This window comes from Saccopteryx bilineata, chromosome 12 (assembly GCF_036850765.1).
Source record: "Saccopteryx bilineata isolate mSacBil1 chromosome 12, mSacBil1_pri_phased_curated, whole genome shotgun sequence".
Taxonomy (NCBI): domain Eukaryota; kingdom Metazoa; phylum Chordata; class Mammalia; order Chiroptera; family Emballonuridae; genus Saccopteryx; species Saccopteryx bilineata.
The window spans coordinates 57190607-57217366 of record NC_089501.1 but is presented as its reverse complement, the minus strand read 5'-3'; the positions used below and the strand labels follow the sequence as shown (position 1 = coordinate 57217366).

Sequence of the window (26760 nt, the reverse complement as noted above, 5' to 3'; positions counted from 1 at the left end):
CAGCCGACGACAGTTGTGCAGACGGCACACACCGAGCCTGTGCAGTGTACTGGGCGCCGGATGTCCTATCGGGGGGGACGCTCACTCAGGTGGCCTCCCAGGTGGGTGCTGGTCTCCTCTGTGTGTCACGGGGCAGAGAGAAGCCGCGTGCAGAGGCCGGCCATGAGGGCAGAGCAGGGATTGGGCCCCGAGGTCCACGGGGGAAGAAGAGAGGCCAGGGCAGCCCTGATGCTCCGGGTGGAGATGCCAGTCCACGTGAGTGTGACAGGGAGCAGCCCGGCCTCGTGAGCCTTCGGCTGAGCGGGGAGGACTGGACAGAGAGGTCACAGTCACCCACGTCGTGCAGGACAGCGGGGATGGGTCGTGGGGGGAATGTGAGGGGTCAGGGCTGGGAGGGGGGTGGGCTGAGGTCCCGGGAGTCTCTGGGCAGCTCAGAGCAGGGGGGCTCGGGCAACCCCCACGGGGGGCCAGACGTGAAAGTCGGCGGTACCCACGTGACTGGAGTGTCCAGGAGGCGCCTTGGGGTGGCAGGTCCTGCTTTCCACAGGGAGACGAGCTGTGTCTGAGGGGTTCCGAGGGCCCCGGAGAGAGGAGGAAGCAGGGTGTGGGGACAGTGCGCAGAGGGTGGAGACTGCAGGCCGCGTCTGGATGGTGGCCGGAAACAAGGGAGATGCGGGCAGGCGCCTCAGCCCCGACTTCCCTGCAGACCCCTCCGTGGCCGGCACTGGGGGAGGGGGTCGGAGGCCCCAGGAGGCTGGCCATCGGCGCCCCGGCAATCGGCAGCTTGGCGAGACCTCCCAGTGCCCCTGGCTGCTGGCTTTGTCTCGGAAGAGATCCCCTTCCCTTGTAGACATCACGTCCCACCCCCAGCCAGGGAACACCTGGGGGCCGGGAACTGCAGTGGGCCAGTCCCCAGACAAGCCACCAGCCCGCGTTTCCAGGGACGGAGGCCTGGCCGCAGCCCTGCACGGAGGAGAGCAGTGCCCACAACCTCACGGTCAAGCACTCGGGTCTCCCGGGCGGCTCCTGTCTTAGGAGCTGCGATTTGCCGGCTTGCAGCAGCCGGGAAGACATCCTTGACCAAACCCAAGGCCGGCGGTTTCCAGAGCTTGGTTTTCACCGTCTTCCTGCTGGCTCAGGGCGGTGGGTGGCGTTTGTGACGTCCTGAGCCCATGACACACGTGTTTGGCGCAGGGTGGTGGGTGGCGTTTGTGACATCCTGAGCCCGTGACACACGTGTTTGGCGCAGGGTGGTGGGTGGTGTTTGTGACGTCCTGAGCCCGTGACACACGTGTTTGGCGCAGGGTGGTGGGTGGCGTTTGTGACGTCCTGAGCCCGTGACACACGTGTTTGGCGCAGGGTGGTGGGTGGCGTTTGTGACGTCCTGAGCCCAGTGACACACATGTTTGGCTCAGGGCGGTGGGTGGCGTTTGTGACAACCTGAGCCCCTGACACACGTGTTTGGCGCAGGGTGGTGGGTGGCGTTTGTGACATCCTGAGCCCATGACACACGTGTTTGGCACAGGGTGGTGGGTGGCGTTTGTGACGTCCTGAGCCCGTGACACACGTGTTTGGCGCAGGGTGGTGGGTGGCGTTTGTGACATCCTGAGCCCGTGACACACGTGTTTGGCGCAGGGTGGTGGGTGGCGTTTGTGACGTCCTGAGCCCGTGACACACGTGTTTGGCGCAGGGCGGTCCGTGGCGTTTGTGACATCCTGAGCCCATGACACACGTGTTTGGCGCAGGGTGGGGGGTGGCGTTTGTGACATCCTGAGCCCAGTGACACACGTGTTTGGCTCAGGGCGGTGGGTGGCGTTTGTGACAACCTGAGCCCCTGACACACGTGTTTGGCGCAGGGTGGTGGGTGGCGTTTGTGACATCCTGAGCCCATGACACACGTGTTTGGCACAGGGTGGTGGGTGGCGTTTGTGACGTCCTGAGCCCAGTGACACACGTGTTTGGCGCAGGGTGGGGGGTGGTGTTTGTGACGTCCTGAGCCCAGTGACACACGTGTTTGGCGCAGGGTGGTCCGTGGCGTTTGTGACGTCCTGAGCCCATGACACACGTGTTTGGCACAGGGTGGTGGGTGGCGTTTGTGACGTCCTGAGCCCAGTGACACACATGTTTGGCTCAGGGCGGTGGGTGGCGTTTGTGGCATCCTGAGCCCGTGACACACGTGTTTGGCGCAGGGTGGTGGGTGGCGTTTGTGACGTCCTGAGCCCGTGACACACGTGTTTGGCGCAGGGTGGTGGGTGGCGTTTGTGACATCCTGAGCCCATGACACACGTGTTTGGCGCAGGGTGGTGGGTGGCGTTTGTGACGTCCTGAGCCCAGTGACACACATGTTTGGCTCAGGGCGGTGGGTGGCGTTTGTGACAACCTGAGCCCCTGACACACGTGTTTGGCGCAGGGTGGTGGGTGGCGTTTGTGACATCCTGAGCCCATGACACACGTGTTTGGCGCAGGGCGGTGGGTGGCGTTTGTGGCATCCTGAGCCCATGACACACGTGTTTGGCGCAGGGTGGTGGGTGGCGTTTGTGACGTCCTGAGCCCAGTGACACACATGTTTGGCTCAGGGCGGTGGGTGGCGTTTGTGACAACCTGAGCCCCTGACACACGTGTTTGGCGCAGGGTGGTGGGTGGCGTTTGTGACATCCTGAGCCCAGTGACACACGTGTTTGGCACAGGGTGGTGGGTGGCGTTTGTGACGTCCTGAGCCCAGTGACACACGTGTTTGGCGCAGGGCGGTGGGTGGCGTTTGTGGCATCCTGAGCCCATGACACACGTGTTTGGCGCAGGGTGGTGGGTGGCGTTTGTGACGTCCTGAGCCCGGTGACACACGTGTTTGGCGCAGGGCGGTGGGTGGCGTTTGTGACATCCTGAGCCCATGACACACGTGTTTGGCGCAGGGTGGTGGGTGGCGTTTGTGACATCCTGAGCCCATGACACACGTGTTTGGCACAGGGTGGTGGGTGGCGTTTGTGACGTCCTGAGCCCAGTGACACACGTGTTTGGCGCAGGGTGGGGGGTGGTGTTTGTGACGTCCTGAGCCCAGTGACACACGTGTTTGGTGCAGGGCGGTCGGTGGCGTTTGTGACGTCCTGAGCCCAGTGGCATTTGTGACGTCCTGAGCCCAGTGGCATTTGTGACGTCCTGAGCCCGGTGACACACGTGTTTGGCGCAGGGTGGGGGGTGGCGTTTGTGACGTCCTGAGCCCAGTGACACACGTGTTTGGCGCAGGGTGGGGGGTGGCGTTTGTGACGTCCTGAGCCCAGTGACACACGTGTTTGGCGCAGGGTGGGGGGTGGCGTTTGTGACGTCCTGAGCCCGTGACACACGTGTTTGGCGCAGGGTGGGGGGTGGCGTTTGTGACGTCCTGAGCCCAGTGACACACGTGTTTGGCACAGGGTGGGGGGTGGCGTTTGTGACGTCCTGAGCCCATGACACACGTGTTTGGCGCAGGGTGGGGGGTGGCGTTTGTGACGTCCTGAGCCCAGTGACACACGTGTTTGGCGCAGGGTGGGGGGTGGCGTTTGTGACGTCCTGAGCCCAGTGACACACGTGTTTGGCGCAGGGTGGGGGGTGGCATTTGTGACGTCCTGAGCCCAGTGACACACGTGTTTGGCGCAGGGTGGGGGGTGGCGTTTGTGACGTCCTGAGCCCAGTGACACACGTGTTTGGCGCAGGGTGGGGGGTGGCGTTTGTGACGTCCTGAGCCCAGTGACACACGTGTTTGGCGCAGGGTGGTGGGTGGCGTTTGTGACGTCCTGAGCCCAGTGACACACGTGTTTGGCGCAGGGTGGTGGGTGGCGTTTGTGGCATCCTGAGCCCGTGACACGTGTTTGGTGCAGGGCGGTGGGTGGCGTTTGTGACATCCTGAGCCCAGTGGCATTTGTGATGTCCTGAGCCCAGTGGCATATGTGACGTCCTGAGCCCAGTGGCATTTGTGATGTCCTGAGCCCAGTGGCATATGTGACGTCCTGAGCCCAGTGGCATATGTGACGTCCTGAGCCCAGTGGCATTTGTGGCATCCTGAGCCCGTGACACGTGTTTGGTGCAGGGCGGTGGGTGGCGTTTGTGACGTCCTGAGCCCAGTGACACACGTGTTTGGTGCAGGGCGGTGGGTGGCGTTTGTGGCATCCTGAGCCTGTGACACACGTGTTTGGTGCAGGGCGGTGGGTGGCGTTTGTGACGTCCTGAGCCCGTGACACACGTGTTTGGCACAGGGTGGGGGGTGGCGTTTGTGACGTCCTGAGCCCGGTGACACACGTGTTTGGCGCAGGGCGGTCGGTGGCTCTTGTGACGTCCTGAGCCCGTGACACACGTGTTTGGCACAGGGCTGTCACTGGGGTGTGTTTGGATCAAGGGCCACACCTGGGGGGAAGGACTGAGACCCCTCACAGGCCGACAGCAGGAGCGAGATTCAGGGAGGGATGAACAGAAACTCCGTCTAGCTGTCCTTGGCGTCGGAATTATACGCCAGCGGCTGGCCACGTCACCTGCGGGGATTCTGCCCAGTGAGCAGAGGGAGAGAGTATCAGTTAGCACCCCCGCGGGGGCGGGAGAGGCACCCAGGGTTTTGCTGAATGCTCCACGTGCATGTAAGGTATTTTTCCCCGCGAGAAGGAAGGAAGAGGCTAGAGCCACAAAGTGTGGAATAGCAGATGGCTTTATTGGGTACAGAGCACACATCCCGCCCGGCAAGGTTCCCTGGCCCCGAGGAAAGAAAGATGGAGGAGAGATGGAGGTCAAGGAAGTTGCACGGATTAAACCGTGTGGGAGATATTTAAAGGGTCCCTCTAGGGAAGTGGAGCTACTATGACGTGGTGAAATTTCACTGGCTGGCAGACGATCGCTTCTTTCCAAATGGTTCCTGGGAAGCTTCCTTTGGCGGGCTTGATTGTGGGCGGTCCTAGCCAAAGTGGGCGGGTCTGAGTTCTCCACATGACTATCCCTCTATCCACCGACCTTACAGTGCGTACTTATGCCATTCAGCTTCCCCAAAGGTCAGCTGACGTGCCGAGTTCGCCTGAGTTTTAAGCGCATTCACACATTAGGCGTCGGGTGAGGGGGCCGGCGTAAGAAACCGCAGGACGTGCTCTACTGTAATTCTGCACGAGTTTCAGAGGCGGCAGTAAAAATGCCTGGTCTCCTTTCTCCCTGAGATACAGGAGTCCTCGCTGTCATCCTCCCAGACGCAGAGACATTGGTGGGTTGTGCGCGGTGGCCGCGAGGTCCAGTGAACGACTCGGAGAAAGACCGGAAGGAGGAGGCGCCTGTGAAGTGGATTATTTCTGTCTCTCTGTGTAGATAAAAAGCTTAGTGCTCAGGGAACTCTCATGCATCTGAGGGTGTCCCTGGGGTCTCTGCGGACCCCAGTCTCAGCGAGGAATGATATTTTCACAGCCAGGCACCCTGAGAGCTTGCGACCCTGCGCCGTGGTGTGTCTGTGTGGTCTCTGTATTTTACTTGTTTTTAACTTATTTATTGATTTATTTTGTTTTTAGAGAGAGATAGAAACATTCATCTCTTCCTGTATGTGCCCTGACCGGGGATCGAACTCATAACCTTTGTGTACAGGGACGAGCTCTAACCAACAGAGCCATCCAGTCAGGGCCGTCTCTGTATTTTAAAAACTAGAAATTTCTAAAGCTTTTGTCACCTCCCAAGAGCCTCTCTCTCTCTCTCTCTCTCTCTCTCTCTCTTTTTATGGTCAAACCATTTTTTTTAATCGCAAATAAGATTTCAAATGCTATTCTTGCTGAATGTGTGCCTCTCTTTTAAGAACACCCGTGAGCACACCCCGTCCTAGTGACCGAGATGGAGTGCCCGTCAGAGCAGCCTGCCCCTTGTGCCCTGTCTGGGCGTCACACTGACTGTCACCTGTCACAGCTCCCCAGCTGAGAGCAAGTCAGAGGCAGGGACTTTCCTGGCGGGTCACTGTTTCCCGCGGTGCTCGGATGCTCCTACGCCTCCCGAGTCCTGGTTGATCCGGGCCAGTGGCTCCCATCTGTTTATTCACAATGACAGCTTCCTGACGGGGCGGGTGCTGTTGCCACAGCAACCCTCACATGCCAGTGAGCTGCCTTTCAGATTTGGGATGTCTGGTCTAAAAATACTCCCGTGCCCTGGTCGCCGCCAGGACTCCCGTTTTCCGGCTGATCGACTCGGAAACCTGACTTCTCTCACGTGCCCCGTTCACGGACCTGTTTTTTCCAACCGGCCGGGACTGCCTGACCACTGACCTGTCCACGCCCCCCCCCCCAGGACGGGAGTCGGCGTCCAGTCACTCTCACGGGGGGGGGGGGTCCTCTCTGGGACGATGAGAGACAGGTCAGGCTGAGAGCAAGCCTTTTTTTTTTTTCCTTTTTAAATAGCCTTTTTATTTTGGAATAATTTTAGATTTACAGAGAAGTGTCAAAGCCCGTGCAGAGAGTTCCCGTATATCATCACCTCTTCCTGTCATGTTACGTCTTAGAAAACCTGGTACTCCTGTCAAAACACAGCCGTTAACGAGGGTTCGTGACCGAACTGGGCTTCGGACCTTATGTGGGGTTCCCCCTCTGCTGTCCTTGGGGTCCTCAGGATCTCATCCAGGGTGCCACATTGCCCTTAGTCCTACGTCTCCTTAGTCTGGCCTGCGACAGTGTCTCATTTATTAGTATTATTATTATTTCTTTTTCGTGAACTTGACACTTCTGAGGACTATGGGTCGGTTTAGAGATTTCCCCTTCATGTGGATTTGTCTGATATTTTTCTCGTGTCTGGCCCGGGATGGTGGGTTTGGGGAAGGAAGAAAGACCCCGGGGTAAAGTGCCGTTCTCATCACATCAGTCCAGGGAGCTCGTGACCAGCGCTGAGGGGGTGAGCCTTCCTCGCCGGCCGACCGGGCACCTGCCAGACTTCTCCACGGCAGGGCTGCCGCCCTCTGCTCCCCAGTGGCCCTGTCTGCCAGCGACCAGGGCGGCTCCCCGCCCTCCCCCTCCAGGGAGGGGGCGTGTACACAAACCCAGTGTGACTCTTCTGTGAGGAAGATTGAGGCGCGGACCCAGCCGCTCACCTGCGCTGCCCCGGAGGCTGTGCGCCCGCAGTGCCCTCTGGCTGCACCCCAAGCCTGCGTTGTTCGTTCAGTCGCTCTGTGGTTGTCCCAGCCCTGGACACCCACCGGGGGCGCCTGTGTCCTTTCGGACACGCCCCATCTGTTTTTTAAGTCCGTTCCTACTTTCTTGGACTACCAAACATTCCGGGTCCGTCCTGTAACTCTCTTAGAATCAGCCATTTCTCCAAGGTCCTCTTGTTGTGGACGTGGTGGCAGAAACTCTGCCACTGAGGTGACATGGCTTCCAGGCGTGCTCGCCCTCGAGCACGGGTGAGGAGATGGGGGTGTGGATGCTGACCCACGCACACCCACGGGTCTGTACTGACTTCTGGGTCTGTGTCTGCACGTCTGCTGAACGAGGCTGCGTGCACACGGGTGTCCCCGCCTTGGTTCCTGCACCCCAGGCTCATCTCGCCATTGTCCTCCCCTCCCCCCGGCTCTGGGACGCCCCTGACAGCGAGCAAACCGGTCCCCGCGACGCACACCACCTTTACTTACCTGTCCAGTCCTCCGCATGCCTGGGAAGTGACTTCAGAGCTGCTGGAATACTGTTTCTAGCTACTTCCCTCTCTCGTGGGGGTCTTTCCCCTCTGCCCACCGTGACCTCCGTCCACTGCTGGAATTTGACAGTGAAGCTGTGGCTTTCTTCTTCTTCTTTTTCTTAACGTTTATTTATTGATTTTTAGAGAGAGGAAGGGAGAGAGCAGGAGAGAGACAGGAACAACTGTTCCCATATGGGCCCCGACCGGAGACCGGGGATCGAACCGGCAACCTCTGTGCTTCGGGACGATGCTCTAACCAGCCGAGCTATCGGGCCAGGGTGAATGGGTTGCTTCCTTGACATGTGGATGACAGTAGGAACCAGATCACAAGTAATTTCCTGAAAAGCCTGACGTTGTTTATTGCTCCTCCCCAGACGGCTCCCGAAGTCACTCACGAATATTCCCAAACGGGGCCAGTGGTTCCGCCCACGCCCCTTCTCTGCGTTTTCTTAAATGGCCAGTCCATTGCTGGTGTCAGGTGTCTCGAGGCTTGCTCCCTCTGGTCCCGATCCAGCCTCCTTGGGACAGAGCCCCGCTCAGAGGGAGGAAGCAGAAAGGGCTCCATCTCTTGTCCAGTGGCCACATGGCCTCCTCAGTCTTGTCCCCTTGTTGCACGGCCAGAGGTACGGCCAGCTTTCCCGCCACCCCCGGGTCCCGAGTCCTCCTGTCCCGTCCCGTCCGTCCCGAGGGCTCCCCTGCTCCCAGACGCGGACGGGGTGTTCAGAACGCAAGGCGTGTGAGCTAGCGGAGCTTCTGGGCTGCTTTTCCCCGCGGGTCCATCTCCTCCTCCTCAGGGTCCGATTTCAGAAGCAGACCCGGAGAAAGCCAGGTTTTGTCACTGGATTCTCTCTGCACATCGACTTTCCGAAGGGGACACTCAGCTGACTCTTGGACAAGAAGGGCACCTTGTTCTCGACGCTCCGGACTCTTGTTCTCCCGAAGCCCATGGGCTGTTAAAACGTGTCACTTAACTTATATCTGATATCTGCCCGATGGCCTCACAGCTGAGGGACCAAATGCCAAGAGGTGTCTTCTGGGCAGTGACGCATCTGAGCTGAGAGATGCAGGAGACCTGGGCTTCGGGTTGTAGCCGGAAGGGAGCGGAGGAAGGGCTGCCTCTGTCTCCTCTGGAATCGCCCACCACCGTCTCGTGTCACCACTGACCCTCGGGAGGAGCATGTGGGTCTCTGACCGAGCGTGGTGGCTCTGGGGGCACGGGCTTGTCGGTGCCTGACTCACCCCAGGGAGTCACTGTCCACCTATTCGCCCACTTAACCATTTGCTAAGAATTCTTGCTGACACGTTGGGGGCCCTGGAAATGACCATTCTAGATGAGAACGGGCCCCCGACTCAGGGAGGGCACAGTCTACGAGGACAGAAGGACACACGGGTGGTGTGAGAGGTGTTGGGGGGATTGTACCAACGTGCAGAGAAAAGCAAGGGGCCCAGCGGACGCTGGGCGGATGGTGTTACAGAGCTCGGAAAATCATCACAGGCGGGCGGTCAGCGCAGAGGCCTGGCGGGGACACTGCACGGGGTCACCAGTGCTCACGGGTCATAAATCCTGTGGTTCTTACGTCTGTGGTGTCCCTTCACGGCTAGACAGTGTCACCATTCTCCGTAATATAATCCACTGCCTAAAGTTATTTTTTAAAGGTTTTATGTATTGGCCCTGGCTGGTTGGCTTAGCAGTAGAGCGTCAGCCCGGCATGTGGAAGTCCCGGGTTCGATTCCCGGCCAGGGCACACAGGAGAGGCGCCCATCTGCTTCTCCACCCCTCCCCCTCTCCTCCTCTCTGTCTCTCTCTTCTCCTCCTGCAGCCAAAGCTCCATTGGAGCAAAGTTTGCCCGGGCGCTGAGGATGGCTCCATGGCTTCTGCCTCAGGTGCTAGAATGGCTCTGATTGCAACAGAGCGACACCCCAGATGGGCAGAGCATCACCCCCTGGTGGGCATGCCGGGTGGATCCCGGTTGAGCGCATGTAGGAGTCTGTCTCTCTGCCTCCCTGCTTCTCACTTCAGAAAAATGCAAAAATATTTTTTTTATGTATTGATTTTTACAGAGAGAGAAAAATGGAAGGAAGCAGGGAGGGAGAAACATTAACTCATAGCTGCTTCACTTTAGCTGTTCATTGCTTGCTTGTCCTATGCTGTGACCAGGCAAGCCCAGGGTCTCGAACCGGCAACCTCAGCATTGCAGGTCAATGCTCCATCCACTGTGCCACCCCAGGCCAGGCTAAAACTGTTCTGCTATTTGTTTTGTGTTTTTTTTTGTTTATTTTAAAGGGAAAGGTCCTCCTGGTTTTGCCGAGGACACTGGGCCGTGGGAAAGCGCCACCACGCTCGGCAGCGATGGGGAGACGCGCCTGTGGTGTCCCCGTCCTGCACTCACCCACTCTCTCCTCCGCAGCCCTCTACGGCGTCCTGTTCGACCAGACCAAGGAGGCCGCCTTCGCCAACTACCGCCTCTGGGAAGCCCTGGGGTTCGTCATCGCCTTCGGCTACAGCACCTTCCTGTGCGTCAGCGTCAAACTCTACATCCTCCTGGGGACCCTGTGTCTGGCCATGCTGGGCTACGCCGTGGTCGAGCACCTGGAGGCCAGGGACCCGGCTGGGCCACACGACGTGGAAGTGACCACCCTGGCCGCGGGACGAGAGGCACAGACGTAGACGCATCCGCCCCACAGGGGGGTCAGGGCGCCGGCCGGAGCTCTACCTGAAGGTGCCTCGGGGTGTCCAGCGGACGCTTCCCGCCTGTGTGAGCGAGAGGTGGCCCTGGGAGAGACGCACGACACTTTTATATTTTTATGTAATGTCTTTTTCCCTGTCCCATCAGATTTCCAGTCCACCATGCCCTCCGTAGAGATGACGAGTGTGTGTGAAACATAATCTGTTGATTTCGGACACAGAAGAAAAAAAAGGTTCAGGGTCTGAGGGGCCGATCGGAGCTTGCTTAGAATCGTGGGAGCGACAAGTTAGATGTGTTTTTCTGCTTGTCGTTCTGGGTGTTGTTTTTGAGACTTGGAAGATTCTTCTTGAAAGAACGCAGTCCGACACCATCATTTTATGACCCCGACATCCAGGCAGATAGACTGAACGGACGCCTCCCGGGGTCGGTGGGTCACAAAGCCAGACAAGAGCTTCTATTTCCTGAAACGTGTGGAGTGTGAGTTTCTAAATAAACGCTGTTGGAGTATGAACTTACCTCCTGGCCAGATACTTTTATTCTAAATGTGCACCCAGGTCTCACACACATGCACAGTATCAGATAGGTGAGTCCGCACGTGGTGGCCATCGGAAGTCTCCCGACAGGCGGCGAGTTAGGCTGCGCACAAGCTGACCTGGACCGAGTGTGTCTGTGAGGTGCCGGGCCACCTGCGGTCAGCACATATGTGCACCAACAACCAACAGCCCTTGTATTTTGTGTTTTTCTGAAGTTAGAAGCTGGGAGGCAGTCAGACAGACGCCCACATGCATCCGATAGGATCCACCCAGCATGCCCACCAGGGGGCGATGCTCTGCCCATCTGGGGCGTCGCTCTGTTGCAACCAGAGCCACTCTAGCACCTGAGGCAGAGGCCATGGAGCCATCCCCAGCGCCCGGGCCATCTTTGCTCCAATGGAGCCTTGGCTGTGGGAGGGGAAGAGAGAGACAGAGAGGAAGGAGAGGGGGAGGGGTGGAGAAGCAGATGGGCGCTTCTCCTGTGTGCCCTGGCCGGGAATCGAACCCGGGACTTCCGCACACCAGGCCAACGCTCTACCACTGAGCCAACCGGTCAAGGCCCCAACAGCCCTTTCAATCTTTGTTGCCTTCCGTGGCTGAGAGAGACCGTCTGCAGCACTTTCTCTGAGCTCCCCCTGCCCGCCACCCCGTGTGGCTCTGTGCACCCTGCGCTCTCTGACTGGTGCTCCCTGCGGGTCTCCCTCCCCCCCATCACCCCGCTTTCCTTCCGAGTCTGTGCTCCTTTCTCCGAGGTTCAGCCAAGCCTCCCCGCCCCCCGCCCGGCACCCTCCTGTCCTAAAGCAAAGCCCTGTCGGGTCACACTCGTGTCTACACCCCTCGGTGGCTCCTGTTGGAGGCGAGGCCAGTTCTCCAGTCCAGTGCAGTACGCTGCAGGGGGCCCCTTCGGTTCCTCTCAGGGGCACTCTGTCCTCTGGACCGTCACAGGCTGCCTTGTGGCGTTTGTTCGTGAGGGGCTGGACCATCTTGGCACTTTCCACCACATGGGGGCTGGGTCATCTCACAAAGGGTCAGACGAGGCTCAGTAAGCATTTGTGCAGAAGGCCTTCAGCAAGGGGCATATGACACAGAGGTCCCCTCCGACTCGGAGGGCTAGGGTTCTGTAAGGACCGTGTAGTCATCCTGGATGGAGATCCAGTTTGGGACAGTTAGATTTGGGAGTGACCTCAGTTATTCACTCAGCACAGAACATTTGACTGGGAGCTACTCTGACTTACTCAGGGGCCTGTCATGACTGCTAGGGAGGCCTTGAGGATCATCCTGGAGAAAACAGACCAGGTTTTCTGGAAGTCACTAAGCCCATCTCCCAGGATATAGGTGGCACTGAGTGTGCCATGCACCAAAGGTCCAGCAGGAAGAGACTGACAAGAGAGGACCAAGGAAGCATGTGCCCAGCCTCGAGGGACGTGTCCAGCACAGCCTCGAGGGGGATCTGGGGGGACGTGTCCAACACAGCCTCGAGGGAGCTCCAGGGGGACGTGTCCAAACCAGTGTCCCCAGCGTCAGAGCCCAGGGACAGACGGGAGCCAAGCCACCCTAAGCTTTGTTTTATTTTGTTAATTACTGTGGAAGCCTGGCTGGTGCCCTCGGTGGCTGACGGCTTCGGGGATGGCGGGGGGCAGCTCACTGGGGAGCGTCTGAGTGAGCCGTGTGGACGAGCCGGCCTGGCTCAGTGCTGCTGCTGGGAGTGCTCAGCTGCTCCCAAGCCAGGGTGCTGGTGCTGAGTACTCTGCCTGCGGGGACCTCTCTGGTGACCCGTGACACACTGGCAAATGAGGAGACCGTGGGCAAAGAGGCTCGGCCTTGAACTTGAAGCCCAATGGGAGGGCCCACCTCCCACCCATTATAAGAAGCAGAGCTGCTTCTCTGCATGTCAGTGACGAGAGGGTCCCCTGGCTTCAACGACCTCCCTGGGGGCTAACACGCGAGCAGAACTCCGATCAGACGTCCGAGCTGATTACCTTGTTCTGCCGCCGTGGACGCGCAGAAGGAAACGCGCCAGATGACACCGGTGCCAGGAACCCGGGCCGCCTCGTGTGACCGGAGGGTGTGAGCCAAGCTGAGCACAGGCCCGGGCTGTCTGCCGGTCATCTGGGGAGCAGGTGCAGGAGCCCGGGCCTCCTCGAGTGACCGGAGGGTGCGAGCCAAGCTGGGCACGGGCACGGGCTGTCTGCCGGTCATCTGGGGAGCAGGTGCAGGAGCCCGGGCCTCCTCGAGTGACCGGAGGGTGCGAGCCAAGCTGGGCACGGGCACGGGCTGTCTGCCGGTCATCTGGGGAGCAGGTGGCTGGAGCCCGGGCCTCCTCGAGTGACCGGAGGGTGTGAGCCAAGCTGGGCACAGGCCCGGGCTGTCTGCTGGTCATCTGGGGAGCAGGTGGCTGGAGCCCGGGCCTCCTCGAGTGACCGGAGGGTGCGAGCCAAGCTGGGCACGGGCACGGGCTGTCTGTCGGTCGTCTGGGGAGCAGGTGCCAGGAGCCGGCGGATGCCGTGCCGTCCCATCTGCGGGCGTGCAGCCAGCAGCTCAGCGGTGGGGCCACCTGGCACCCCCGGAAGGTGGCCTGTGCCCCGGGGCCCCCCCTGCTCCTGTCTACGTCCCCTTGGTTGTCTTCCTCTCCTCGTCACTCTGAGATTGCCGTCCCCGTCTGCCACGTCAGGACCCTCCAGACCCGGGCGTGCTCTCTTCCTGCCAGACGAGAGAGCATCCGGGGGCCCCCAGGGGAAGAGCCCCAGGATTTCTCTGAAAACGTGACGCGGAGGGAAAGAAGCCACACGCACACAGGGCTACACGTATGATTCCATGGACACGGAATGTCCAGTGCTGGCAGATCCGTAGACGCCGAAAGCAGGCGGGGGGTTTCCGGGGGGCTGGGGGAGCAGTGGGGGGGGTGCTTGTGGTGGTGGGGACATGGGTACAGGATTTCCTTCTGGGGTGACGAGAATGTTCCGGAACTCAATGATGGTGATGGTTGCACAACACTGTGCTAAATGTCACTCACGGTAAATTTTGTGTCATGCTTATGTGACCACAATAAAAACATTAAAGCAGAAGAAAGGTCGCAAGGCTAAACTATTGTGGACAGTGATGCGTCGTGAGCGATAGGAGTGTAAAAAGCAAAACTCAGGAAATTATTACTATGTATTAAGATAATGATTGCTCATTGTATGGCGTGTGCATGGAGGGGCATGGGACCAGGCTGGAAAGGGCTATGAGCTAGCCTGGGTAGTTCAGAAAAAAGGGGGAAAAAGGTAAAAAAAAAAGTCCCAGCAGGTTTAGGCCCTGGCTGGTTGGCTCAGTGGTAGAGCATCAACCCAGTGTGTGGATGTCCTGGGTTCAATTCCCGGCCAAGGCACATAGGAGAAGCCCATCTGCTTCTCCACCCTTCCCCCTCCTCTTTCTCTCTCTCTCTCTCTCTCTCTCTCTCTCTCTTCCCCTCCCGCAGCCAAGGCTCCATTGGAGCAAAGTTGGCCCTGGGTGCTGAGGATGGCTCCATGGCTTCTGCCTCAGGCACTGAGAAGAGCTTGGTTGCTGAGCAACAGAGCAATGGCCCCAGATGGGCAGAGTATCGCCCCCTAGTGGGCTTGCCAGGTGGACCCTGGTTGGGGTGAATGCAGGCTCTTTTTTTTGGCACCGAGAGCCCCGTGCCCTCTCTCAGCATGCATGTTCTGGGTCAGACAACGAGCGGTTCACACTATTTTATTAACTTTCTTACCCTGAAAACTGTTCCCTGTGAGGTGTGGTGAGGGGGCCCCTGAGGTGACACGTTTAAAAATGACCAGTTTCAATCAAAAACAGTTCCTCAAAAAATTAAGAATAGAGTTACCCTATGACCCAGCAACCCCTCTTCTGGGTATCGACCTGAAGAATTTGAAAACATTTATTCTCAAAGACACACGTACCCCTATGTTTGTGGCAGCATTATCCAAGACAAGGCAACAACCCAAGTGTCCATCCACAGAGGGCTGGATAAGGAAGGTGTGGGACACATGTCCAATGGGACTCTAGTCAGCCACAGGGAAGGATGAAATACGACCTTCTGTGACAACATGGATGGACCTTGAGAGTACTGTGCTCAGTAAAACCAGTCTGACAGAAAAAGCTAAGGAACATATGATTCCACTCACACGAGGGACATACAACTGAAACTCACAGACACAGACATCAACTTGGGGGTCCCCAGAGAAGAAGGCTTGGGGGAACAGTAAAGGGTAATGGGGACTAAACGTATGGTGACAGAAAACTTGACTTTGGGTGGCGGGCACACACAGCAATAGACAGACGATGTATCATAGAACTATGCACCTGAATCCTATATAATCTTAATAACCACGGCTACCCCAACGCATTTAACTTTTTTAAAAAAATAATAGTTAAATAAAACACAGTAAGAAAATAAAGCAATATTGCTGGATTAAAAAGAAATCGCAGTTTCACAGAAACACCATACGGAGCGCCATGTTGCTCCGTGTGGCCGAGGTCCCCGCGGTGAGGAAAGCACAGGAACGTCCCTGAATCCCGGTCCCGGTCGCCGCCCGCGAGTCGCCATTTGATCCTCCGCGCAGTTTCCTGGCGCGTGTCCACTTTGGGAAAGTGAGCGGTCCAGGGGTTTTCCACCAGCGTGAGTCTGAAACTTTCATTTTAACCAGCGCTCAGAAAAAGTGAAGGAAACAAGAGAGCTTTCTAAACAAGGAGGCATGGTTTTGACCCAGGGTTGGAGCTGGAGTACCTTTATTATATACATTAACGTTTTATCTTTTTGAGGATTGAGTTTTTCCTGTAATAGTAAGTGATAATCAAAGTGACTGCTTGTGCCTGAAGCACTGAGTCCGTTAGCAATCCAGTCCTTGGCTGATGTGCCCGTCACAGGAATATTCTGAGGTGGCTGAAACTCTTTGGCACCAACGGCCCGCTCAGAGAAGCACGCGGGACCACCACGGGACGGTGCCACGTCCTGTGACTTCCTGCCCCCGGACCAGGAACTTCCACTTGCTTTTACTGAAAAAAAAAAAAGATTCTATTTTTCTGTAAGTGACCACAGCCCCTTCCTCCTGACGCTCAGCCTTCCGGTGGCCGGAGGCGAGTGGCCCTGGGTATGTGACTTAGACATCCCTGCCTGGAAAGGAAGTGGCGTTCCAAGGATGGGCAGTCACTGGGACACGGGACCAAGAGAAGAAAATGAAAGGTAAGGAGCTTCGGAGTGCGTCTACAAGAAATCACTGAGGCTGAGGAGAATCATCAGCCTACCCCCCGCCAGGGTGCAAACATTCACAACAGCTCACACCAAGGGTCCCACCGGCTGTGCTGTCCCTGCCCTGGACCTCGCCCCAGCGCTCGCGGACTTGCTGTTTTCTCCTCCTTCCCTGACCCGCTCCCACCCCCCCTCACCTCTGTCACACCTCTAATTGTGTCATGTTGTGGTCCCCAGCTGTGCTGACATATTGACCCTTCCCCACTAGAGTATAAGTCTCTTAAAATGAGGCAGGATTAGATGCAACGTGAGTATTTGTATTCTCGGCACAAAATGAGTAACACTACGCTCTAAATTTTTTTGAATAAATAAGTGTGCAGTAAAGAATTTAACGTGGCCCCCCAAAAGAGGTCTGACCTTTGCCCTCGGCTGCTGGGAGCCCATCTCCAAGTCCTCTGGGATATCAAGCCTGGTCAGGTAGCTTTGTTTGCGAGGGGACCCGGGCCTGCCAGTAGCAATAATGTGATGTGGGCAGGGACGTGGGGTCACACAGCCTCATCTCGACCCCCACCGGGGCTGGGGGCTGAGGTCGGCCACGAACCCAGTGACGTCTCTGAACACGGAGGCTCAGGGTCTCCCCTGATTGACAGGGTGCTGGGTACGTCCCCCACACGTCTATGCTGAGAAAGAACTGTCCTACCTCCACGGGGAGAGGACACGAATGCTCCACATCGGTCACTTTCCCAGACTCGGTCCTCCACCTCCGTCCTCCTCCTTTGGCTGATCCTACGGTGTGTCCTTCCTCCGTAATAAAACACAGCTCTGGCCCTGGCCGATTGGCTCAGCGGTAGAGCGTCAGCCTGGCATGCAGGGGACCCGGGTTCAATTCCCGGCCAGGGCACATAGGAGAAGCGCCCATTTGCTTCTCCACCCCCCCCTTCCTCTCTGTCTCTCTCTTCCCCTCCCACAGCCAAGGCTCCATTGGAGCAAAGATGGCCCAGGCGCTGGGGATGGCTCCTTGGCCTCTGCCCCAGGCGCTAGAGTGGCTCTGGTCGCGGCAGAGCGACGCCCCGGAGGGCCAGAGCATCGCCCCCTGGTGGGCAGAGCATCGCCCCTGGTGGGCGTGCCAGGTGGATCCCGGTCGGGCGCATGCGGGAGTCTGTCTGACTGTCTCTCCCCGTTTCCAGCTTCAGAAAAATACAAAAAACAACAACAACAAAAACACAGCTCTGAACATAACCACGTCCAGTGAGCTCCGTGATTCCCTCCAGGACGCTCAGACCTACATCTGCTGTCAGAGAGAGGGCCGATCTTGTGGGGACTGTCCTCCCCGCAAACTTTGCAGGTGGCGGACTCCACAGCACGTCACAGGGAAAGCTAAGTCAGCCTTTACAAAGTCTTCCTCCTGGTAAGCTGTAGACACAAGAGAAAAGCTGGAAGGAACAGTGAATAGAGTTACATTCGTGGGTAGGTTTAAAAGCGATGGTTCCATTTTTATTTAAATTTAGGAGCAAACGTGTAAATATAGATATATAGGGTCTACCGGAAAGTTCTGTCCGTTTTTGGAATAAAACAAAATACAAATTTTTCTTACCGTCAATAAACTTTATTAAATAATATAATTGCCATTATTATTAATGATTTCTTGCCAGCGTGAGGGCAATTTGTATATCCCATTTTTGGAAAATGTTTTATCTTTTGATGCGAAAAATTGAACCAGTGCTCGTTTGATATCTTCTTCATTTTTGAATTTTTTGCCCTTCAAAAAATTTTGTAAGGACAAAAACAAGTGATAGTCAGAGGGTGCTAAGTCCGGGGAATATGGTGGATATGACAGAATTTCCCAGCCTAGTTCTGCAATTTTTTGACGAGTCCCCAAAGCAGCATGTGGCCTGGCATTATCATGATGCAGTATGATGTTCTTCCTATTGAACATCGCCGGGCTCTTTTCTTGGACTGCTGTCTTTAAATTATCCAGTTGCTGACAATACTTCTCCTAACTGAGCTTTTCGTTTGGTTTTAAAAGCTCATAATGTATTGGTCCTCAAATGTCCCACCATATACACAACATTCTCTTATTCAGAGTCAAATTTGGTTTAGAAGTGGAAGGGCTAGGTTTTCCGGGTTCACAATATGCCCTTTTCCTTACGATGTTTTCATAGGTAATCCACTTTTCATCCCCAGTTATCATCCGGTTCAAGAAGGGCTCGATTTTGTTCCGAGCAAGCAGAGATGTGTGTATGACGACTCGATCATCCAAATTCTTCTAGTTTAATTTATGTGGCACCCATCTTGAATATTTCCACACCAATCCTATCTTCCGAATATGGTCCGAAATGGTTTGCTGAGCTGAATTAAGCCTTTCTGCGATCTCCGATGTTGTCAGAAAAGGATCTTGCTCCAACATGGTCTTAACAACATCGTCATCGATCAAAGATAGTCACCCAGAACGTGGCTTATCAAAAAGGTCGAAATCACCTGTTTCGAATTTTTCAAACCATCTTCTTCATGTCCTGTCAGAAACTGTACCTTCACCAAACACTTTCAATAAATTTCGACATGCTTCTGTAGCATTTCTTCCTTGTTGAAATTCGTAAAAATTACAGTGGCGTAAATGAACTTTATCAGTAGCCATGGGTACACTATCGCTTCACACAGAAGACTAACGTGAATCAACTTTGTTTTAGTTGATTTGCTACGTCAGTATGTATACATTAAGTGATAAAAATAGAGAGGCACACATGCGCCAAATAAACATGTGCTTACGTGTCGAAACTTGTTGTGTTAGAAAAGGACAGAACTTTCTGGTAGACCTGATATATAGATTTACACCCTAGGAACTGAAAGGAGAACAGAGAAGTTTCCTAAGTGAGGAGAACATGGAGGAATAGTGACCGAACACAGAGTGTCTAGGTTATAAGATTTAATAAGACAAGACCCCTAAGGGCGAGCCTCAAATAATATACATGCAAAATAAAGAAAAGAAGTAACAATGTACTCTTTGAGAAGAAAAGAAAACAAGTTGGTGTGCCGAGTAAAAGCAGAACTTCGGTAAAAATGTTAACATAGGTTTCCTGTTATTCATGCTTGTGTCTGTCCTGTCGAGTTAGAATACCTGTACTTGGGAAAGTTTGAGTGTGCACTGAAATTTGTAGACAAAGGGTAGCTTTTAAGGTCTGTCAGAGTTTTCAGTGTGTTCAGAGAGGAGTGGAATTCCTTTCTCTCCCTGTGTTTATGTGACTTGCCTCCCTGAAGGGCTGTCACTGTGTGACCAGCATCCTCCGAGGTGAGAAACGGGTGGTCTCTCTCCGGCCAGCCTTCTCCTGGAACCGGTGCCTCTTTTCCGTCCCCTCCTGTTTCCCGGGAATGGTTCCTAGCGGGCACACAGTTGGCGAACCCTTGTTCATAGGCATCCCTGTGGGGGTACCCTCTGGGACATTTCTACAGTTCTGGATGCTCAGAGGACTTTCTCAGCACACAAAGACCCCGTGTGTCGCCAAGAGGGCTGCTGGTCCAGTAGGAAGGGACACCCTCATGAAATTAAAGCACGAAGACAATGCAATCACATCGCCCGAAACAGCACGCCCCCCCCCCCCATCGCTCTGGCGGGCTCCCAGAGACACGCTCATTTGTGAGCCCAGCAGCGAGGCTTCTCCACTCAGAGAGCCTCAGAGCAGGGCGGTGAAGACCCTGGGCTCTCTGGTCTGAACCTGGCCCCTGGGAGGATCCAGCTCCCACGGCTCACAAGCCTGAGACCTTGAGCAATTCAGCTAACTTCTCTGTGCCTCCGTTTCTTCATCCACAAAAGAGACCTTTTAACATTGTATCTATTCACCTGTTGTCGCAGGGTTCCTTGCAGTAACATGCATGGTAGGCACACACCGCAGTTAACAGCAACTGTAGCACTGTGTCAGGCACTGTGATGTCCCAGATATGGTGCAAAATGCTTTAACTGCATCCAAATACAACAGTCTGGCCTGTGGTGGTGCAGTGGATAGGGCGTCAACCTGGAAGGCTGAGGTCACCAGTTCAAGACCCAGGGCTTGCCTGGTCAAGGCACCTATGACAGGGAGTCAGCGAACAACTAAAGTGAAGCAACTAGCCTGACCTGTGGTGGCGCAGTGGATAAAGCATCAACCTGGAAATGCTGAGGTCGCTGGTTCGAAACCCTGGGCTTGCCTGGTCAAGGCACATATGGGAGTTGATGCTTCCTGCTCCTCCCCCCTTCTCTCTCTCCTCTCTATAATGAATAAATTTAAAAAAATAAAAAATAAAAAAAAATTAAAAAAATAAAAAATAAAGTGAAGCAACTATGTGCGTTGACGCTTCTTGCTCCCTCCATACACACACTGTAAAATCAATACATAAAAATCTTTAAATATTTTTTCAAATACAATGATCTGCAAGCAGGTGTTCTCACCTTCACCTTACAGGTGGAGAGATTGGGGTACACACACATTCACATGCTTCCCTAAAACCACAGTGCTGCTACGTGGAGAAGCCAGAATTAGAACTAAAGTTCATTTGATTCCAAAGCTCAGATCAGGCTGAACAGAACCCGAGGGGGATGGGGGTCGGCAGGGTGTCAGGACCAAGGGGTGTCAGGAGGAGGGATGCCTGGACTCATTCACTATGTATCTACTGGCTCCCCTGTGCACCAGCGTGGTGCTGTCCCCCGACACCCCGAGCATGTCGCTGGGCTCACGGACTTGGCATTGGGGTGGACTCTAGGCATCGCGACCCACCACTGATTTTATGATGCTTTCGGGCCAGCGAGGTCCAAGGATCTAGATCCCCTTACGTTGGGTGGTGTCAGGGCAAAAGGAAGTCTCAGCAGAACAGAAACGTTGATCAAAGGACAAGTGAACATGTGACCAGTGTGAAGTGACCAGGCCATCCCCCCAGTCCTCTTCCTGCTGATGGCAAAGCCCAGCCCGGAGCAGAAGGGTCCCAGCCCCCCACAGGAGGGTCCCAACACCCGGAGGGTCCCAGCCCCCAGAGGAGGGTCTCAGCCCCCACAAGAGGGTCCCAGCTCTCCACAGGAGGGTCCCAGCTCCTCACAGGAGGGTCCCAGCTCCTCACAGGAGGGTCCCAGCCCCCACAGGAGGGTCCCAGCCCCCCACAGGAGGGTCCCAGCCCCCACAGGAGGGTCCCAGCTCTCCACAGGAGGGTCCCAGCCCCCACAGGAGGGTCCCAGCCCCCGCAGGAGGGTCCCAGCCCCCACAGGAGGGTCCCAGCCCCCGCAGGAGGGTCCCAGCCCCCACAGGAGGGTCCCAGCCCCCACAGGAGGGTCCCAGCTCTCCACAGGAGGGTCCCAGCCCCCACAGGAGGGTCCCAGCCCCCCACAGGAGGGTCCCAGCACCCACAGGAGGGTCCCAGCTCTCCACAGGAGGGTCCCAGCCCCCACAGGAGGGTCCCAGCCCCCCACAGGAGGGTCCCAGCTCCTCACAGGAGGGTCCCAGCTCTCCACAGGAGGGTCCCAGCCCCCACAGGAGGGTCCCAGCCCCCCACAGGAGGGTCCCAGCTCCCACAGGAGGGTCCCAGCCCCCGCAGGAGGGTCCCAGCCCCCCACAGGAGGGTCCCAGCCCCCACAGGAGGGTCCCAGCCCCCACAGGAGGGTCCCAGCTCTCCACAGAGGGTCCCAGCCCCACAGGAGGGTCCCAGCCCCCACAGGAGGGTTCCCAGCACCACAGGAGGGTCCCAGCTCTCCACAGGAGGGTCCCAGCCCCCACAGGAGGGTCCCAGCCCCCCACAGGAGGGTCCCAGCTCCTCACAGGAGGGTCCCAGCTCTCCACAGGAGGGTCCCAGCCCCCACAGGAGGGTCCCAGCCCCCGCAGGAGGGTCCCAGCCCCCACAGGAGGGTCCCAGCCCCCGCAGGAGGGTCCCAGCCCCCACAGGAGGGTCCCAGCCCCCACAGGAGGGTCCCAGCTCTCCGCAGGAGGGTCCCAGCCCCCACAGGAGGGTCCCAGCCCCCCACGGCACGGGTCCAGCCTGCAGAGCACTCTTTCTGTCTCAGCCATCATGGTAACTGTATGGAGACACAGTTCGGCTTCCCTGTTCCTCCTCCGTAGCAGCTGGGGACACAGAGGCGGCTCCTCCGCCCCCCCCCCCCCGGGCATTCTCAGGACATTTGTGCTTCAATTTAACCCTGGATGGGTGATGCGGAGTGAGCCACAGTCTCCCCTTTCTAAGGCAAAACAAGACAGAAATGAACGCAGGGTTCTCTCCCAGCCTCAGACCCTCTTTCCCGAACAAGTTCTATTGATAGTTTGCTTCTGACTCGATTCCGGAGCGGCCTCAGCATTTCTGTCTTCGCGTTGAGGAAACGCAGACCCTGTGAGCTCTGGGCAGGAGAAGGCCGCCTCCCCTGCCTCCGCGGGGAATAGGGTCCACAGGGGTCGGAGTCCCCACCCTGGGCCGCCCCTGCGTGGTCCGCACAGCCATGCAGCCCCCGAACTGCTCCGAGCACAGCAGGGCAGTGGGGACGGCAGTGGCCGCGCTGCTGGCGCTGGGGTGCGGGCTGAGCCTGCCGGGCAACGCGGTGGTGCTGTGGACGGTCCTCTTCCGTCCGAAGGTGAGGAATCCTCCCGCCATCTACCTGTTCAACCTGGGCGTCGCGGACCTCCTGCTGACCCTCTGCCTGCCCTTCCTGGCGGCTCCTTCCTGCGATACAGGGACTACAGCTCGGACACGCGTCCTGCTGGGTCCCACTCTCCCTGTGGGCTCTCAGCCGGGGGGCGGGCGTCACCTTCCTCACCGCGGTGGCCTTAGACCGCTACTTCCGAGGGGTCCACGCTCGGCTCAGGGTCAACCTCCTGTCCCCTCGGGCGTCCTGGGGGGTCTCGGGCTCCGTCTGGCTGCTGATGGCCGTCCTCGGTCCCCAGAGCGTGTCCACGGCCGAGGCTCTGGCCACGGTGGAGGCGCCTCCTTTAGCCTCACCCGGCAGAGGGCACTGTCCCCCGTGCCGTTTGTCCTGCCCTTCGGCCTCATCCTGTTCTGCCATGCCGGGATCCTCAGGACCCTCCGCCGGCGGCTCCGAGACCCCGACAAGCAGCCCAGGCTGCAGCGGGCCCGGGCGCTGCTGGGGGCCACGGCCGTGGTGCTCTTCCTGCTCTGCTTCCTGCCCGGCTCCCTGGCCCGGGCGCTGCTGGGGGCCACGGCCGTGGTGCTCTTCCTGCTCTGCTTCCTGCCCGGCTCCCTGGCCCGGGCCCTGCTGGGGGCCACGGCCGTGGTGCTCTTCCTGCTCTGCTTCCTGCCCGGCTCCCTGGCCCGGGCCCTGCTGGGGGCCACGGCCGTGGTGCTCTTCCTGCTCTGCTTCCTGCCCGGCTCCCTGGCCCGGGCCCTGCTGGGGGCCACGGCCGTGGTGCTCTTCCTGCTCTGCTTCCTGCCCGGCTCCCTGGCCCGGGCCCTGCTGGAGGCCTTCCGAGAGGCGGACCACTGCGGGGTCTGGAGGGCACTGGGGCACGCGGCCGACGTGGCCAGCGGCCTCTCGGGCCTGCAGAGCGTGCTGAATCCGGCGCTGTCCTGCTTCTCGAACCCCGCGCTTCGGCAACTCCTACAGGAAGGTCTTCTCCACCCTGCGAGGCCGAGGGCGGGGGGGGGGCCCGGCCCTGGGCTGCGAGCTCAGAGACTCCGACTCCTGAGGGCGGCCTGCTCCTGAGCCCCGGTTTCCGGGGACCCGGGACCCCAGGAAGAGGGCGCCTTCATGAGGCTCCCGGGCGGAGAGAAACCTCGAGACGGCGGGGCCGGGGTCGGCTCACACGCGGCAGCAGAACTGCAGCAGCTGAGGCTCCGTCTCCGCTGTCCCCCGGGGTCTCCCGTAGTGCACGCAGCGGAGCAGCAGGGCAGAGCCAGGAAGCCAGCGCCTGCTCGGGTCACTGTCCCCCGGCCAGCTACACTGCTGCCGTGGAGATGCAGGCCGCCCCCGCCTGTCCACACTTGAAGGACGGTGCCCCGTACTCTGAGGGGTCAGCCGTGGGAGGGAAGGGGGCTGGGGGCCTTTTACTCTCACTCCGTTGGGTCTTTGCGAGTCATTCCGACCTCGTTTGCATGTGTACATGCAAAGAAGCTGTGCTCCTGGCCACCTGTCACACAAGCTGGTGACCATGACGATGACACGGGAAGGTGAGGCTTCAGACAGGACTGGGGGTCGACTAGAGGTTCCGTGTGCCCTGTGAGCTGTCTTTCCTGCTCGGCTCTGTTTGACAGAACTGGTCTTTTGTTTGTTTGTTTCATACCTGTTCCTTCCATTTGTATAGATTGTACATTACATCAAAGGCAACCGCAGCTCCCTGGCTCGTTACCAGAGGATACTCTGTTACTAAATTTCTCAAAATCGCCTCTAGAGCATTTTTCTACTGCTGAGTGCCCGAAGGCCTTCAGAATGTGCTGGGTCGGCTTCCCCTGCTGTAAAGAAGTGACAGGACTGTGTGCCTCCCGGGAGAAACATGCACATCAGACACCAGGGCCCGGGAGGCGGGGATTCCAACCCGATGCCTTGGCGGTGTGACTGGCACAGAAATCGCCTGGGGACTTCTGCGGAGAAGGTGGGTGCGGCCTCCACCCCGGCCCCTGGACACCCGGGCATAGCTGCTTCTTTTCACGGCATCCCTCTCAAATTAGGTCCCACGTGAGTCGCTCACGCTGGTGGCAAAGAATTTTGAGAGTCCACCTTCCTAACTGTCTCATTGCTTATTCTCTGTTCAAACCTGGAAGTGTGGCCCCCTAAAGGGACTCACCGAAATGCCAAGCAGAGGCACAGGCAGGGCTTTGTCACGACACGGCTCCCCTGCAGCCCCACCTGTGCTGCCTGCACGGACAGGACACGTTGTTTCCAGAGGGTGGTCCCATGATCTCTGGAATATGTGAGGTTAAAACCAGTGATATTAGGGCCCAGGCCAGTTGGCTCAGTGGTAGAGCGTCGGCCTGGCGTGCAGAAGTCCCAGGTTAGATTCCCGGCCAGGGCACACAGGAGAAGCGCCCATCTGCTTCTCCACCCCTCCTTCTCTCCTTCCTCTCTGTCTCTCTCTTCCCCTCCCGCAGCCAAGGCTCCATTGGAGCAAAGTTGGCCCGGGCACTGAGGATGGCTCCATGGCCTCTGCCCCAGGCGCTAGAGTGGCTCTGGTCGCAACAGAGCAACGCCCCAGAGGGGCAGAGCATCGCCCCCTGGTGGGCAGAGTGTCGCCCCTGGTGAGCATGCCGGGTGGATCCCGGTCGGGCGCAATGCGGGAGTCTGTCTGACTGCCTCCCCTTTCCAACTTCAGAAAAATATAAAAGGAAAAAAAAAACCCAACCAAACAAACAACCAAACAAATAAAAAACCAATGATATTAGGCAATAAACAATGGCAAAACCACTGCCACTTCCGAGGCGGTCTGCTCACCGAGGAGGCTCCCTCTCAGGACGGGAGCTTGGATGGTGGGCGTGCCCCACGCGTGTGCTCGGGAGCCGTGTCCCAGTCTAAGCAGGGCAGAGGGGTGTGTGCAGGGGTCCTGGGCGGGCGGTGGGGGAGGCGCGATGGAGCCGTGAGGCTGGGCTGTCCCCCCCCCCCGGCTGCCCCTCCCCCTCAGGCCACAGACTCCCGAGGGGTTCAGCAGGGAGGGGAGCAGGTGCGGGCGCACAGCTGTGGATTCTCAGGTGGGGGCGTTTCCCTCTCAGGTGAGAGAAAATCTCCGGTTTCCTTCCCCTGACCCCGCAGCACGTGCAGCTTGAAATACTGCTTTAAAAAAATATATATATATATAACCTCACACACAAACATTTTCCATGTTGTGGTCAACTCCCGCTGGCATCCTTTCCCGGATTACCCAGAAATCCATCCAGGAGATGTTTCTTAACCCTGACCCTGCAGAGGGCACCCTGGGGCCCGTTGCTCTCTGCACAGGTAAAGCCACAGCACAATGAGACCACACGGTCAGCTGAGGGACGTCGCTGCCACCTGGCGGGGCCTCGGGTGGGACGGAGCCAGCCCGTGCCCAGTAGAGTGAAGGGCTGGCGGGCCAGCACCAGGCGCAGCTGCGGCCCAGACACGGGTCCCCCCTCCCCGTCCTGTGTGCACGCCATGTGATGCCCAGAGGTGCCACTGGCCGGCCTCTGCACCGTCCTTCAGCCCGGGCTCACGTGTCAGCCTGGAAAAATGAGGAAGTCACCTCACAGTGCGGCTGCGCCTCGGGGTCTCGTTGCCGGTGTCGGTTTCGTGGGCAGAGCCGGCAGCCCTGCCTCCCACTCAGCCCGGGGCCTGCCCGGCACAGCGGCTGGGGCCCCAGAGCTCTGAGGAAACACTGATGCCTCGGCCAACCGTGGGTTCTAACTCAGCTGGCCTGGGAGGAACCTGGACGTGGTACTTGTACAGGCAGCGCTGAGGCCACTGGGTTTGTGGCCAACCTCAGGGCACGGGGGTCAGCACCCAGCTTGGTCACTTCCCGGCTTTGTGACCCGGGACACATCACCCAAGCTCTCTGAACTGTTCTCTGCTGTCACATGGAGATATCATGGACCGACCGTGGGAGTGTTGTGGGGAGTCAATACGATAATGAGTCGTCTGCTCAGCACTGTGCCTGGCCCATCACAGACATTCCGTGGCTGTCACTTTGCTGGTTTGCGTGACCGGTTTTTCTGTTATCTTAGTTTACATCCCCAGCCACCCTGTGCGCCCTTTGGGGACAAAGGTTTTTCACCTGCAACCCGCTCGACGCAG

The 26760-nt window shown here is 57.8% G+C and overlaps 2 protein-coding genes across 3 annotated transcripts in view; both read left to right on the top strand.

Annotated features, from left to right (window-relative positions):
• Nucleotides 1-10834, top strand: part of UNC93A (unc-93 homolog A) — a 32999-nt gene extending 22165 nt beyond the window's left edge. The window contains exons 9-10 of one of the 2 annotated variants that reach the window (XR_010727637.1): nucleotides 10050-10361; nucleotides 10476-10834. Coding sequence is in view for 1 of the 2 variants with exons in the window: in XM_066247723.1 (XP_066103820.1) it covers nucleotides 10050-10309 (260 nt within the window). In the remaining variant the exon portion in view is untranslated. Of the gene's footprint in view, nucleotides 1-10049 lie in introns of both variants that reach the window. The other variant, XM_066247723.1, reaches the window with a different exon arrangement.
• Nucleotides 10835-22506: 11672 nt separating this feature from the next.
• Nucleotides 22507-23707, top strand: GPR31 (G protein-coupled receptor 31). Its single transcript, XM_066247727.1, is given in 5 exon segments — nucleotides 22507-22733; nucleotides 22735-22961; nucleotides 22964-23217; nucleotides 23482-23613; nucleotides 23615-23707. Coding segments are annotated over 5 exon segments (933 nt in total).
• Nucleotides 23708-26760: the final 3053 nt, after the last annotated feature.